At 39.4% G+C, this 16023-nt stretch overlaps 1 protein-coding gene and 1 long non-coding RNA gene across 3 annotated transcripts in view; one reads left to right on the forward strand and one right to left on the reverse strand.

The window, feature by feature from the left end:
- LOC103142246 (protein tweety homolog 3) overlaps positions 1-15915 on the reverse strand; it is a 21102-nt gene extending 5187 nt beyond the window's left edge. The window contains exons 1-11 of one of the 2 annotated variants that reach the window (XM_007558198.2): positions 14924-15913; positions 11706-11875; positions 9714-9825; positions 9332-9552; positions 8011-8106; positions 7196-7268; positions 6422-6497; positions 3459-3514; positions 2214-2306; positions 1505-1597; positions 802-938 (exon numbers count right to left, since the gene is read on the reverse strand). In XM_007558198.2, coding sequence (XP_007558260.1) covers positions 802-938; positions 1505-1597; positions 2214-2306; positions 3459-3514; positions 6422-6497; positions 7196-7268; positions 8011-8106; positions 9332-9552; positions 9714-9825; positions 11706-11875; positions 14924-15049 — 1253 coding nt within the window. In that variant the 5' untranslated portion in view covers positions 15050-15913. Of the gene's footprint in view, positions 1-801; positions 939-1504; positions 1598-2213; positions 2307-3458; positions 3515-6421; positions 6498-7195; positions 7269-8010; positions 8107-9331; positions 9553-9713; positions 9826-11705; positions 11876-14923 lie in introns of both variants that reach the window. The other variant, XM_007558199.2, reaches the window with a different exon arrangement.
- On the forward strand, positions 945-11482 carry LOC107836877 (uncharacterized). The gene is made up of 3 exons (XR_001662856.1): positions 945-1063; positions 2339-2341; positions 11471-11482. It is a non-coding gene; the product is annotated as an uncharacterized LOC107836877 (long non-coding RNA).
- Positions 15916-16023: the final 108 nt, after the last annotated feature.

Consider the following 16023-nt stretch of genomic DNA (forward strand, 5'->3'; position numbering starts at 1 on the left):
CACGTCTCCCCCTGGAGTTCATGGCCACCACCTGCTTGACTTCCATCATACCATATTTATGACATCATCACTGCATTTATTATACTTCCCTATGGATTTCATCACACATGCATGTTGGGAATTGATTCCAAACAGCATAATTATGGCTCAAAACCCTAAAGAAATGTTGGTCCTGCTTGTAAATCCCAGTCATAACCTGCCTCTGTGCTGCGATTCCAGATGTGCTGAAATAATTAGCTTCCACGCTTCATTACGACTCGACTGCTGAACAAGCTTAGTGGGGAACACTGGAAACAACAGACTGGTAGAAGCGTAAGCTTTTTGCTTTGCGACAGGAAGCACCAGCTGAGATAAAACTGATGAACAAACCCCCTCCTTTGATAAGGAATAATCAGTTAATTATGTGGGGAATCTAGAACCATTTTCTAAGTAACAACTCTGCAGTCATTATCCTGCTGCTAATGGGAGAAAGAAATCTGAATAATGTTACATTTTTTGCTGAAGATCAAGCGAAGGGTTGTGATAGATTTCGGCCAACATGGCACAATTAGGTGGAGAAAGCAGCTGGAGTCTTCTGGGCTGGATGGATTTTTGTCTTCAGATCATTCTGGTACAAGATTTAAAGAACCCCCCCCCCTCCGAGAAAGCCAGATTTATTTATTTTTTTAACCATAAATTATTAATCAGTTTTCCTTTTGAATTATTAATCACTCCATATACAATTCCGAGTACAAGTTGGACATGAAAGCTTTTGGACGGCCACGTTTGTGGAGCTTTCCACGAAGGCAGCCGATATCTCACCGCTTGCCGCGCCAGGTGTGAGGCGTGCTGCAGACGATGGAGGTGAACATGAGCGCAGTCACGAAGGAGAAGAGCAAGAGGTAGATGAGGCCTTCCAGCCCGTCGTAGCACAGTCCCGTCATGCCCTGAACATAGTCCTACAAGACAAATTCAGCCCACAGTCAAATCCCTACAGCAAGTCTCAATATTATTTTATCAATCAAATCAAAGCAGTTTTTATCTGCATTCTGCCAGATTACATCAATGTGAACAAAAGTTCAATGTTATTTAACTTTAAGAATTACTCATGAAATGCAGAGTTAGCCATTTATTCATATTTTAACAGTTCAATGGGTGGTTTCATTGATAGATTTTGCTACCACCTGTCCTTTGAGTGTATTCATGATTTTTGATGTGGCCTGAAATGAAAATGTGAAATATACATGAATATACCAAGAAAGTTGTACAAAAATGGTTTTAACTTCAAATGATTTTGGATGTAACATCCTGGGACTTATGAATCTGGGAGCACTGCCGAATTCATAACACAGCAGAATAGAAACAAGTACAGGACACCAAAAATGCAAATAGAGTGAAAACTCGGCCATCAAAGATGGGTTCCTTTATACAAGTTAGCTGCTGTAAAAACTGCCTGAACGAATCAGTTTCCTGGTCGGAGCAGCGCTACAACGAGACGGCGTCTCGGCTTGTCGCCTCTGCTCACCATGTGCAGGCTGCGACAGTCCACCAGCGCCGTGAGCTGATGAAGGCTGATCTCAGTGGTGTTCAGAATCCCCTGAATCTCTTCCAAACTTCCCTGGGAAGAATTGGAGGAAGAAGAAAAAAAAACAAACAAAAAAAAAGCATAACTGAACAGCTGAAACACCAAGAAAATCAGAAATATTCAGAGTTAACACAATAAGCTAAGAACCTTGAGCAACATTTTTCTGTTCCTGCTTGCTTGTCGTTTCTCGATTATTCGTTCAAAGCGCATTTATCTCGGAACGGCCTTTCATAAATATACAGCAGTAAGAGCTGAAAAGCCGATTTTAATTCATGATAATTTTAATTTTTCCTCTAGTCAACATTTTATCTCCATCTTTAGCTGGAAACGCATCAGCTTGCCTGACGAAATAGTTTGAACAACCTCAGCACATTTCTCTGTGCGTGTCGGTGAAGAGGGAAACGTGCCCCGCTGTGTTCCCAACGTCAGCTCTCATTCATGCCGCCATCAACGGAGTAAAAACCAGCGATAGACAATACCAGCGCTGTGTGGACAAGGTCCAGTGAAAGCCTAACGCAGCTAAATGGACATAAAGCAGGCCCCAGGTGTGCCATCAGCTGATGGTTATGATGGACGGGTCCAGCTCCCCCGACTGGAGCTCAGTCCGATTCCTTTCACCAAGATACAGTTTCAGCTCCTCGTATCTTACCCTGGTCTGTTTGTATTCTCTGGTGGCAGAGCGCAGCAGCTCAGACACATCGTCCTGCATCTCCACTAATGCTTTATGGCTCCCTGAAAGCCTCTGAAAAAGAAAAAAAAAAAAAAAATTGACAGTGAGTGACGACCGTGTGCAAATAAAAGTTTTACAATTCTCAGAAATATCACTAAGAACCTTCAGCGGCCATTTCTATTTTGGTTCTATAAGGCATTTCATAGTTAAAAGCACAAAGGCATCTATACTCTGATATATGAACACTCCAATAACAATAGACGCCCTTGACATCAGAAGCACTCAAAGGTTTTGACTTATTGATGTGGGCCAAACATATAAGACGCAGATAATCCATTTTGAGAAACAAGTCTGACATCGACAGGAATATTCCACAGAAACATTGAAAAGCTTTGAGATGAAGGTTTTTCTCCAAAGTTAAAATATGTAAAAACATTTCTCCAAGCTGTAGCTACAAATTTTCATTTAAACCTTTAGATCAGAGCTTAGTGCAGGAGGCAGCGGATCCAATGGAGACGCCATTAGGAGGCGTAGATAGAGGAGGACCACTCTCTAGAGCATCTTGGAGTGAAACTCCAAGACTGAAAGGCATATGGCAGACTTCAAAGGGACAGGTCACAAGTAATAAAGTGAAACAATTTTAAAATGGCAAAAACAAAATAAACAAAACAAGTGTCATGTACTCAAGTAGCTCACTGGAGATCATAATAAGGAAGCAGAAGTACTGCTTTCTGTTTTGAAAGAGGTTTATCTTTGTTCCTTGTAAAAGGGAACTTCACAAAATGGAGGAAGTTGTGCATTTGGATTGATACAACATCCAACACCTAGTAGAGATCAATAAAGGTTTTCATTTGAATCAAATTTGTTATTTGGAGGTGCTGCATTTGTTTTCCTTTTGGATCATAAAATAAAAACTATTATTCAAGAAAATAAATTAATTACGCTGTTCTAAAAAATCTTTGCGCAGACTGTGCTGGTGTGCAAACAAATGTTTAATGAGTACGGTTTGCACAGACTCAATCCTATTAGCATGGACACATGCTGTGGCGCATCAGATGAACTCCCTGAGAAAGGAACGCACTGAACTGCTGCAGAGGGATGGAAAAAAAAAATTGCTAATCAAAGCAGGTTTCGTTGTCATCCCTTAGATTTGAGTTGTTAACACATTAAGCTAATATTTCAGAGTAAACAAATTTGCAGTTGTAAAATGCAAGTCCAACAAACCTGCTGGAAGGGGTTGGTTTGCTCCGGACTGCAGCTAAGGTAGTACTGGAGGACCTCTGAGAGGAACAGAGATAAGAACATGTTAGAGAAGCATACATTTATTCTGATTTTACTGAGACAACATAATTGCCATTTTAGCAATGTCTGCATTATCGTTCAGTCCAATAACTGTCACCTGGTTGTCATTATTTTACTAAAATCCAAAAGCCAGTTGATAAGGCATTTATCTTGGTAAGTATCTGAAAAAACTGACCAGTCACTATTGCTATAAGTTTAACAGAAGGTCACAAAACACAGTGGAAACTCCTGAATCTACTTCAACCCACTTCAGATAGATTTCATGCAAAGGCAGAGTTGCAGCATTGATGGAGTTTAATCTGCTTGTGCTGCAACACAGAGGGTTTTATAAATAAAGAAATGCCATGTGAGAGAAGAAGGGGAGGTAAATGCAAAACGAATGAACAGAAAGCAGAAAAATCTCAATTCAGAGAGTATTTTTGCCTTTAATGTGTTCTGAGAAAGTGTTATAAACATACACATACTAAGTTCTGTTTTCTGTCTGTTTTGTTGAAGCACAGAAAAAGCCCATTCCGTTATCTTGTGACTTGTCACAGCTTGCAACAAGTCAGTACCAATATAACTATGTATGAGAGAATCCTGACCTCTCAAACCTTAGAAAACATGCATAAATGTTAAATGAACCATTTCAAATCCCTGTAGCTAATACAAACCCAGTGAGAATTGCAGGTATAATTCCTCCTACAGCACATAGCTTTGTAAAAACACCAAAACCTGTTACATCATCAGCGCTGTCATTGCTGTTATAAGACCAAACTTGGATTCTGCTCGGAGTACAAAGTGAACCAAAGAGGATTAGAATTATTAGAAGCTAAGACTTGTGATCACCACGCACTTCCGTCAATGAGGAATCCTTCACGTCTGACTCAGAAGTACTGCGACACAGAGCCAAGCCGTGAACACCGCCGCGACCAAACTGACGCATAACGTGTTGGTGACATTCAAACTCTCTGCCGAGTCAGGAGATTTATTTTCGCCCGCAACACAACTGAACACCCGGCATGTTTCCGACACAGGAAGGAAAAACACACACGCAGGTCTCCGTTAGCCCACATGACGGGCGAGAACGATAGGAAGAGCAGATTCTCTGATCTCAGTGAATGTCGCTTTGGACACATAGACCTCTGGTAACTTATTAATAGTGCTGTTAATGATAAAATAAGCATATTAACAATGGTCCACATAATAATCCAGTGCAAATACTCACCGACTTCTAAAACTATGCCACTTGAGAATGTCAGTAGAATATATTTTCAGAAAGACATATTTTTTTAAGCTGAAATGCAAAATGTATATATTTTTTGTACAGTTTTGATTTAATTACCAAGTATTCCTTCAGCAACTAGCCTCTCTTTTTAGTCTATACACGCCATGTAACAATTAATCTATTACTAAAACAGTTGCCAATTATTTCAATTATTGATTTATCATAATTAATCACTAAACGATGATGGACAAATGGATGGAAACATGATTGAAGTCACAAATGGACAAGCTAATAGTGAAACAGACAGATGGGAACAATCTTTAGACAATGGTTAGACTCTGTCTCATTGTCTTAAATTTGTTTCTGTCTTTGGAAAACTTTATGGGCTTTTTTTATGATCAGTTTGCTAATCTCTGCTGTCTTGAAATATGCAGTCATTAAAAAAAAACATCTGGCGCTGGAGTACCAAATGAGCAGGCTGAGCAATACTGATAGATTCACTGGAGTAGCTGTTTAGTTGATGTGCATTTTATTTTTAACTTCATGAAATTTTAAAAGACTGGATAATCAGAATAACTGACTAAGCAAAGGGTCGACTAAACTAGCTTCATCTCAATTGCTGAAGCAAACAAATCAGGAAATGCAGATAGCTTTAGGTGTACAGAGTAAAGAACCCAGATTAGAAAGCTGCAAGACAGGTAGGACAAGAGAATGTGATGTAAAATAATAATAATACATGTTTAAATATATGCAGCAGCAGAAAGTGCTGAGTTAAATAGCGTAGTAAAACACTGTTACTATCGAGGTTTCAGATGAAAACAGAGAAAGGCAAAAGCTGATGAAGGGAAGAAAAAAATATATGAGTTAGACATTTGTATAGCTAAGTGTTTTGTCGTGCATTGCAAAATTATAATGTAGAATTAGTCAAAAAAAAGTGTAATCTAAAAAAACTTGTCAAAAAAAGAGAAATTACAATAATTACTGTAGAAAAAGTTGCATGAAGCTCAAACATAATTTCATCTCAGGCTTTAGGCAGAAAACATGTAAAAGCATAATTATAATACAGATTATTGAATAAATAGCAAATCTGTTCTTATTCCTCACTTTGCCTCAAAAGCACAGTAATTACAGCCGACGTTTTAATTTCTGTTTGCTTACATTCAGCTGGTATCATATTTCAGAAGAGAGCAGGAAAGAGCTCATTTAGCTGAGCTGATGTTGAGAAGGAACATTAAACAGTTTTATTTTAAAAAACATCATTTTCATCTCCTGCCTTTGATCTTCTGCTTTCCTGCTCACATCTCCCTCATACACAAACAAGAAAACCCACGGCTCTTTTATTGCCGTCCTGCGACATGCCTCCTGTCATGGAACAAATTGGAGACACTGCTACAGTGAGATGTGTCAGAGAGGCTTTTGTGCCATTTCAAATGGCAACCCATTCCCCCTTGACCTTTCTGCAGATGTGGCAGCAATTTTTGGGGGCTTTTTGTGGATGAAAAAAAAGACGTCATCTTGTCTAATTACCGCAGAACAATCAGGGGATTGAGAGGAAGGGATGAGATTCACTCATCATAAGACTCCCATTTAGCAGATGATGGATTGCATTGCTAATTTTAAGACATGACTACATGTCGTTGTGTGTGTCTGAATCAAAATATAACAGGAGGCATCATACCTTTATCGATGACCTCATATTGGTAAACTACTGTGGTAACATATGTATCGGGAGCAAAGCAGAAGTCACTCGAGCTCTGAAAACAAGAAAATTCAGATCTGAAATTAGTCACTGATCAACCCGAATAACACTAAACAAATATATTAATATACATTAAAGTTATTGCATTAAGAAAAAGCTGGATCAATCTCAGCTGGAAAGCACTTATTCATGCTAATTCAGGCACAAGAGGCAAAGATTATAAAGTGAATGCAAAATTTCTTAATTTGCATAAATGAAGATTAACTTGCGTCAACATTAAAACTAGACGTCCATTAAAGCTAGGTAAATGAAAAAAGAAAACTGGATTTATAATGCTCTATTGTGCATTTTAGTACATTATATTCTCAGTGAAGAACGCAACAAACAGCTTCCCCTTTAACAGTACGGCTGCCGTTCTAATAACAGCTGCCAGGCTTCAATTCCAGGCTTTAATCATTGTTATCAGTCTTCAGGATTTCTGGAAAAAGCTAAGTGAACCAAAAAATGGACACAGGTGTTTTACTGAAGCAACACCTATAACAATACGTCTATTAAAAATGGAATTTGCGAAACCTTTATTCATTCTGAGATTTAGAGTATTATATCCAGGTTTATAGAATTTAACAGTCAATCATTTGAGTGTTTCACTTCACTTTCATCAAGATTCTAGCAGAAAAACCATATTGAACAATTACATGTGTTAAACAGAGCAGTTCCACCAGGTAAACAAGATCGTTCCCTGCAGACACTCACCGCAGAAACGGCCAGTTCCAGCCCCAGGGAGACCCAGCTGATAATAATAGCTACGACACCGAACAACCACACCCTGTGGGAAGCAAGAGGAGGTCAGGAGGACGCTTCAGCAGCATTAGACCATGAACTATTGCATCAAGAGGTACACGTCCATAAAGAGAGGCTTAACACAATAAAACTGATTAAATTACACGGTCAAACTGAACAGTTTCTGTGAATCTACCATAAGGCTCCGATTTAACAAACATAAATCTGAAATGATTTTTGAGCTTGACATCTGTGAAGTAAGTACTAATACAATTCCGTTCTATTTTTAAAGAAAGAAAATAATTGAAATTATTGCTTAGGTGTTTTATTTAGGTTTCTGCAAAATTTGGGGCTACGATTTAAAAAAACATAAAGAAATAAGAAGGCGGGTTCACAAAGTTCACCGTCAACTGAACATTTTTGTGCAAGATTTAAGAAATAGGAAGTTGAAATTTTGGCATAAGATGACGAATCAACACATAAGATTCTTCGTTAGTATTCATTTATCCAGAATGTAACATTAATTTATCAGAACTATTGCCATACTAAGTTAGTTTTTGACAATATGAAGGAAATCCATCCATCCATTCATTTTCTTCCGCTTATCTGGGGTCAGGAAGGAACCGAAGGAAACGCTCAACAAAAAAAAAAACAAAAATAAAAAACACTTAGAAAAAGGAGCCATAAAACTCCTGCTGCAGCAGAGATTTTATTGTGCCTTATAAACTTGTTCCTTGTTAAAACAGATCAACAATGTGAGGAAACATTGACCAAATGATGACACTTACGCTAAAAGTATTCCCTTTGAGTTGCGAATGAGACCAAACAGAACGAGAAGGCAGATGAGGATGTCGAAGAGAAGCAACGTGATGTAGCCCAACCACCTGTGGAGAGAGTCATTTTTTATTTGATCCTTCTACCACTGAGAGAACACATTTGTTGCATAAAACTATTCTGGCATACTAGGCAATTAAATGGTAAATTACTAGGCAATTATCAATAAAAATTGATTGGTGTTTTTCAGATCTAATTATGCCAGTCTATAAAAATATGCATGAAATGAATTTCTTGTTATATTAATTAAAACAGGAGTAAGATTTGAAGAATGTATCTCACTGTACAAAGAAAAATAAAAAAAACAACAACCTAAAACCTACTAACATAGTGTTTTAGTGCAAACTGTTTAATTGGCATTCAATCTTCATAGTGATGGGTAACAGTCAGTTCCGGCTAAATTTAGGATTAATAGGAAAGCAACATTCATAAAGGGAGGCTAATAACAGAGGGTGCTGCCAACAATTCAAGCAAAATAAATAAATAAATAAAGCAAAGTTTGAGTCTCTTTAGAGGCACAGACAGTTACTAACCCTATATTAACAATTAGCAACATTTTATTTTGTGTTGAAGACGCCTTAACTTCAGTGATACTTCAAAAGCACTAAACAGTCCTATTTACCTCTCAAACTGATGCTTTTCTAATCAATAGTCCAGCCTGACAGATCTTATTTTCAGTTGTGTGGTCACATTGAAGTGCACCATGAATAAAATCAGAAACCTAATCTAATAATGAGAATAGATTCAACTTCCTTGATTATAAGACAATTTTAATAAAGCACACAAATTGTTGGTGAGCAAAGACCAAACTGCTGGCAGCTAAATACCAGGGACTACATTTTCCCTTGAATGTGCAGCCGAGTGCCTACTATTACATAACCAGTCCAAATAGTGTTATTTCTATTAACACTTTTTGCTGCACTTGCATACTTTTGGTATCATGTAAATGGCGTCTGGCCAGATTTCCATTAGAGTATTTTTTTATTAGAAAACCTTTAAGCTCGCTGCAAGCTTAATGCTGCCTAATGATGTGCTGAAGTCATTTCTTATGATTTGGGCTCCACATAAATTCCGTCTTTAGATTTCCAATAAACATCTAGGAAAATCAATTTAAGAGAGTCCAGCCACTCAAGATCATTTCACACAAGCTTTCAATATGAAAGGCAGATCGAGTTTCCACAGGGTTGTGCATTAACGTTTCAGTGTCTGCACATAAAGCTTAATAATAAAAAGATAACGTCTGCCGTTCTGTGGAGTGCACTATTATGGCCTTACCTATACCAGTCGTACAGTTCGATGCTGGTGGACAAATCTTCCAGAGAAATTAGGTTGTTGTCCCAGAAAGGAATCTCGACCATCTGCCTGACCAGCTCATCCAGTTGGCCCTGCAGCTTTTGGATGATGGAGAGGTAGTCTGCATGCTGAGCATACTGGCCCTCAAGCTGTTGCAGATTCTTGTCCACTGTCTGGTTCAATGACGACGTACTATCATATACCTAGCGTAAAACACATGGACATATGAGGACATGATTGTGTTCAGAGGGAAAAAAAAAAATACTGGATTTCACTGCAAAGTTGAAATGAAACCACAGACGCTCACAGCAGAAGAGTGTTGAATTATTTAGACATGTCCATATGACTGTCCTTGTGGTCTTACCAGCTTTTGGACTCCAGTGATTGTGCGGTTAGCGTGGCGGAGGGAATACGTCAGTCGATTCACTCCATCGCAAGTCTCGCCATTCCCATAGAAACCGACAGCTATGCCAGCACTGAGGGGGAGACAAAAACAGAGGAGGGGAGACTGGCTAGTGAGGAGGAGGGATTGGCAAAAAAAAAAAAGACACAGAGAGGAGACACAGAAGAAACCAAGTGTGGGGGACAGCCAGGCAGGGTGAGAGGCGTGTGAACTCTGTTTTAACCCTGTCGGTTCGGACCCCCGTCAACGGGCTCCTTTCAGCCTCAGCAGAAAGACCCTATAGAGAACCATGGAAACACAGAGGAATGGACCAGCAATGGCCCAAAACCCCACGCTAAGGCTGACAAAGGCTGCAGTGAGGCAGTAGATCAGCTCTCATTGGCTGTGACAGGCCTCAAACGACTCAGGCAGCTACATGGGCAGAAAAAGGTACAGGAACAGAAAAAGATGTACTTACTTTACACAATTGTGCAATGGTGGCTTAATTTAGAGCTACGTTATTATCTGTTCATTTGAAACTTGTTAATATTATTTGGACTTGTCTACAATTTGCTTGCTTATAGTGACAAACTTCAATGTATTTTGTTTTGCGATGTTATGAATGCAGTTTTCTTTCCGATAACCGATCTTTAAAAAGCCCAACCTGCTAATTCTGTCTTTGGCCGATAGCAACTTTCTTTTTATAACTGACACCGTCACCAAAGTCTCCAATAACACAAAGAAAAAAAGTTGCTAGTTGCTAGTCTGTACCAATAAAAAAAAAAGTCTCTTGGTGAGTTTGAAAAACCGCTAAATATAGGATGAAAAGTCACCAAGTTGGCAACAGTGGGTGACTGTTAACTGCCCACTTGTAGACGTGACTTGGTGGGCGGGTCCACCAGCCATCTCTCTTTCACGACAGAGAAAAAGAGGACAGTGGCTGACTTTCAGACATTTGCAGAGTTAAACAAGACTGGTGGATAAGATTGGTTTCACATGCATGTATTGGCCAATCTGTAATCAACCAAAATTTTTAGAAATCGTGGCTGTGCACCCCTAATTGATATTAATTACGACGATATGGCAAACAGCATAAGAGTTAGTCTCAACAAATGCATTAAGGAGAAGCAAATTCCTACAATCTTGCACCAGCATGGATAAACTGACAGGCCAGAGGGGAGCTGGGGGTTTTCCTTCTTCCTGTATGGCTGCTAATCTCTTCCTGTCACTATGGTGAGTAAAAATAACATGAAAAACAAATTATATTTCCTGATGTCATATGAACCTACAGATTGTTGCTGCATTTGGAAAGGAGTTAGGAAAACATTCAACAGACTAAATGTAAAGAAACAATAGAAATATAAGCCAAACAAAACACTGAAACTAAACTGGTAGCGTCAACCTCCCCAACCCCCCTTCCTATTTTGGCTAAAAGATTAGTGCGTGGGTACAAGCGCACAGAGACGCAGCGATTGCGATGCAGTTCTTGTACTCATTGGGTCCCTGAGCTCTTTGTGCTACTCTGAATCAACTGCGGTCGCTCTCTGGAGGCCCATCAACAGGAGGAGGAAAACAGGAAACCAACGGCGTGTTCAAGGACAGAAAACATGAGCAGATGTGAAATTCTCACACCTTTGTGAAAATTGTATCCATACCCCTGCAACCAAACAATACTGTTCAGCTAAAGTTTGAGTGAGGAAAAACACTGGCTGGTTAAAACATTTGCGTCTTAATTAGAGTGGAATCTGGCAAGATGGATTCTTTCACGATTAAGAGCTTGAGAATCTGAAAATCCGACAGCGTGTTGAACACTTGCCGTGATCATGGGGCTATAACGCACAAGCATGTGGTGACATCAAAGTGCAATGTAACACTGTGAATCATGAGCGTGGGTGAAATGAAAAGCTAATTATGCTTGGCAACTCGAATTTGTGGACTGAACCGTCACCAGCGCGGTCATGAGTTTGCACTCACCTGCACACGAGTGTTGCGATGATGACGCACCAGGCCGTGCCGCAGCAGTCGGCGTTGGGCTGCTCCGAGGTTTTGCTGCGCCGGCAGCAAAGCCAAATGGAATAGAAGAGGAGAAACAGGAGGTCCAGAACCAAACAGGCGAGCGCCAAACCCCCCAGCAACAAGATGGACTAAAGGAAAGAGGAGCAGAGTTATTATTATGTTTTAGGGTCTTTGGAAACTTTTTCAACAAATTTGCAGTATGCGTTCAGGAATATTGCGAAATAAACTTGCTTGGTCTGGCAGAACTAGGGTGTTATGCAGAACTTTCTCCTCTACAGTCGAACTGGCTGATTTCAAGTTCTCATGAAACCTCTCTAAAACCTTACCAGATTCAAAGCTTCTATAGCGTTCCTCAAGTCCACAGACTGCTCTTTTGATCTCACCACAGTGTTCAGTTTTACTTCAAAAGGCTGAGCAACGATGGTCAAATAATATGGACCTGGTGTGATATCGTCTGGTTTTAGCTATTCAAAGTGGGAAAAATGTGAGGACAGCCCAACTATTCCTCAAATATATCTTGTTTTTTTAATACACAAACACTACAGAAGGTCTTCAGTATAAATTGTGTTAAATTAGTTAAATCGATAATGATATTAAATAGCCATATGTCTAAATATGTCAGAAAAATCCTCAGGCTCTTATAGGCTGGCCTAGTTTGTTCTCCTGAAACCAACAAACACATTTACAGCTAAAACAATAACAGCAGTCACGTATGTAACAAATTTGCTGGATTATAAGTTGTCCCAGACATTATTGTGATAAATTATGGAATTGTTGTTTTGGGACCATATTAAAGTAATAAAATGGTAATGATATAATAATGCAACTTTGCCTCTTAAAAATGAATAAACTTTTAATTTGTAAGGAACACAACAGTGGAGCTGGAAGATATTTCAAACAGCCCCAAAAAAATAAACAAAATGAGCAAAAACAAAGCAATGGAAATAAAAATGACTAACAGAAATCATTAATGAAATGATTATGAAGTTTGTGTAAACAAAATTGTTTATTTTTTTTTAATATCAGAATTGACGTTATGATTAATACATTCTAAATTATAATGAATAATTATTTATTGAGGGTATAACATTTAACATCTACAATGTTTAATGCGAAAAACAACAGCTAAAGGGAAAATATGTAAAAAGAACAGGATTGCAATATACAAAACATAAAAAAGGATCTTCATGGAAAATAACTCTGGTACTCATGAGACTGTAATGACAGTATTTCCATGCTTACAGTGGAGTGATGTACAGTGATAGTTAGACCTCTCAGCCAACAGCAACACTTCATACAGTATGTAGGTCAGGCAGAAGGTTTCTGTGTTCGCTGCAGACTCCTGAGGATACACGTCTGTGGCAGATTTCCAAAACCTTGCGTTCTCCTGCTTGCTCCATTTTTATCACTTCAATGACTCGTTGTGACCAACAAATAATTTTAACGACTGCTGATTTCAATACGAGAACTTATTCTGTTCTTAAAAAACCAAGCAGATCTAACCTTTAAAGAGCGGTAACTCTGCTCCTTTCATCTACTGTGACACACGATTGTGACAGACTGGCTGATCAGAAGTAGCCGGATGACTTCTTGGCTCTACGCAAACGCACAGTAATTTGGACACATCTCTGACACACTGCAACACAGCAGTCAGTCAAGGTTGGATCATTAAGAAGTGCTTGCATTGTAAGCAACAATGACAGTTCGGCCATCTGGACGAGTTGAAACGTCTTCTTAAGCCTGCGGGGCGGAGAGCTGCGTTAACAGTAATTAGCAGGATGTCATCACAGAAGGTTAACGATACCGGTTTACGGGATGAGCCTGTGGCCGAGTGACGTCTGTCATGATTAAACTGTGATGGAAGAGAAATCACATATTTCACCAGCTAAACTACATGTGCATTTAAATACTCCACAAAAATCAGCCATGCTGTTCAAACCGCATAGCAAAATCATCCATCATCTATCCAATAACCTGCCACAGAACAGGGCTTGTGTAACACAAAGAAGTGGATCATCTTGACCATTTCCACTAAATCCTGGAGGAAATAAACGGAGCTGGCAGCAAACACAAGACGCCCACGTGAAGTGAAGGAGGACCAAACAAGAAAACAAACTGCTTCACGCCTTAAGATTAACTTGAGTTTCCAGCCCGCATACCTGTACAAGATCGAGCACATCTCCATAAAACCACCAACGCGTGTCCGGGAACCATCTTCCTGTTTCTCTGGAACCATGAGTCGCTTCTCCAGCTTATGAATCATTTCTTCCTATTAAAGAGGAAACTCTGAATCTTGTGACTTTGTCTCCCAGAAAATCCACAAACACTGTCTGCAGTCCAGGTGTGATGTAAAAGATTGTTCTGTAATCATCCTGACTCTCATCTAAGATTATGTTTTTAACTGTTGTTTTGGTCAAAAATATTTTACTAGAGCCATTTTATTGCCTTTACAAAAACAAAAAACAAAAAAACTGGATAAAGTTTCCCATTTAAAAGATGCTAAAAGTTTTTTCTCATTGGGGCAAATATCTGCTCAGCTGGATGTGTCACCAATCCAGAACATTAAAAAAAAAAAGCATGGTAATTAACACACCATAATGAGCCAAGGGATTTGAGCAACACCAAACTTCTTATTAGATTTTCAAAACTAAGCATAATTTCTTCTGAACTTGTGAACAAATCCAGTTCTCCTCTCCCCTCCCCCAGACTTATCTGATTACTAAGCTGTGTAGAGTCCACTTTGACCTTTCCCATGGTTAAAAACGCTGACATTAAATCCCATGGTTAAAAACCCAGACCGGTTGACCCTCTTCTTTGTTTGTTGTATTTGCAGAGCAACTCCATATTTTTAAATATTCATGTGTGCTGTAAAAGATGTGATTAAAACATACTGTCACACAAGTGGTTTCTTAGGTACTTTCAGGATGGTTTTGAAAACACCCCAAACAGAGCCAGCTGGCTTGTGTCTGGAAAAGGTCAAGGCCTGGATAGAACAGGTTCACACAGATGGTAACATGGATCACAGGGTAAACAGAACAAACAGGTCTAAACCTGTCACAATAAACCATTAATCTTTAATTCCAGGTTGCAAACATGATCCGTGAACTGTACACCAAAGAAGCCCTAATCCTACTGTTCCCAATTAAATGAGGCGAGTGTGTGAAGAGGGATTTTACCTGCTGATATGTCCAGTCTTCTGGTTGGAAATCACTGCTTGTTTGCTGAAACTTTAAGTCGAAGTGGGGAAGTCTGTGCAGCAGGTTCACCCACCAAGGTGGCGAGTAGCTGACCACAGCTGCCATGGCGATGAAAAGTCAGAGATTAAGTCAAAAGCAAAAAAGAAAAAAAAAAAAAGAAAAAAAAAGGATGCTTTCAGGTGTAAACAAGAAAAATAATCCACTTCCTCCAGTTTGAGTCCAAGATGGAAACGAAACGCGAAAACAGTTTTTGTGTAGCATAAAAGTGTTAACGACAGCTCGTTGTGGCTGTTTAGGTAAAAAAAAAAAACACACACACACTAAAATAACTTCATTGGCGAGATATGAAACAGCTGAACAAGCGCCAGCACGAAGAGCTAACTAAAACTGGCAACTAGCCAACTAATAACCTCCTCAGTCTACCTATTTTAACTGTTGCTAACACTGAACTATTAACTATAGCACCCTGTTGTAATGTAACAGCAAACTCCAAAGAGCTAAAGCTCACTTAAAATATGCCTTTATTGAAAAAACAAAAGCAACCGAGTCTTCAGAGCTAGTTAAGACAGCAATGTAGGTTAGCTAGCTTTTAGCTGCTAGTTAGTTCTGTTCACCGATAGACGGAAGACAAGAAGAAGAAGTAGTCTCTTTTGTTCCAGTTGGCATTCTGGTCGGCACTTCTTTTCGTCCAGATTTGTCGGTTCTCCGGTCTCTTAATTAATCTTTTCCACACTTATTCCAGCGCAGATGTCTCTCTCTGTTCATTCAGACCGACTTCTCCATCCAGCTAGGAATTGAGCGCAGGAGGCTGAAGCCAACGCTGCGACTGTTCACGACAGTCCCCCAGCTGGCAGTTCAACCCAACCCCGGCCAGAACTCAACAAAACCACATCATCATCATCGGTGTGAAAAGGGATCTTGCAGCGACATCTACTGGCGAGTTGGCGTTCAAGCAACGTGAGGTTCATGGAGTGTCGGGAATGCCATTACTGCTTGAAATTTCAGGAAATTTTGATTGCACATTTAGCGTGTATAAAATGGTTGCTATAGCGACGAAGGTAGACTGCAAATAGGCTGTC

This window comes from Poecilia formosa, unplaced genomic scaffold (genome assembly GCF_000485575.1).
Source record: "Poecilia formosa unplaced genomic scaffold, Poecilia_formosa-5.1.2 Scaffold94, whole genome shotgun sequence".
Lineage (NCBI taxonomy): Eukaryota > Metazoa > Chordata > Actinopteri > Cyprinodontiformes > Poeciliidae > Poecilia > Poecilia formosa.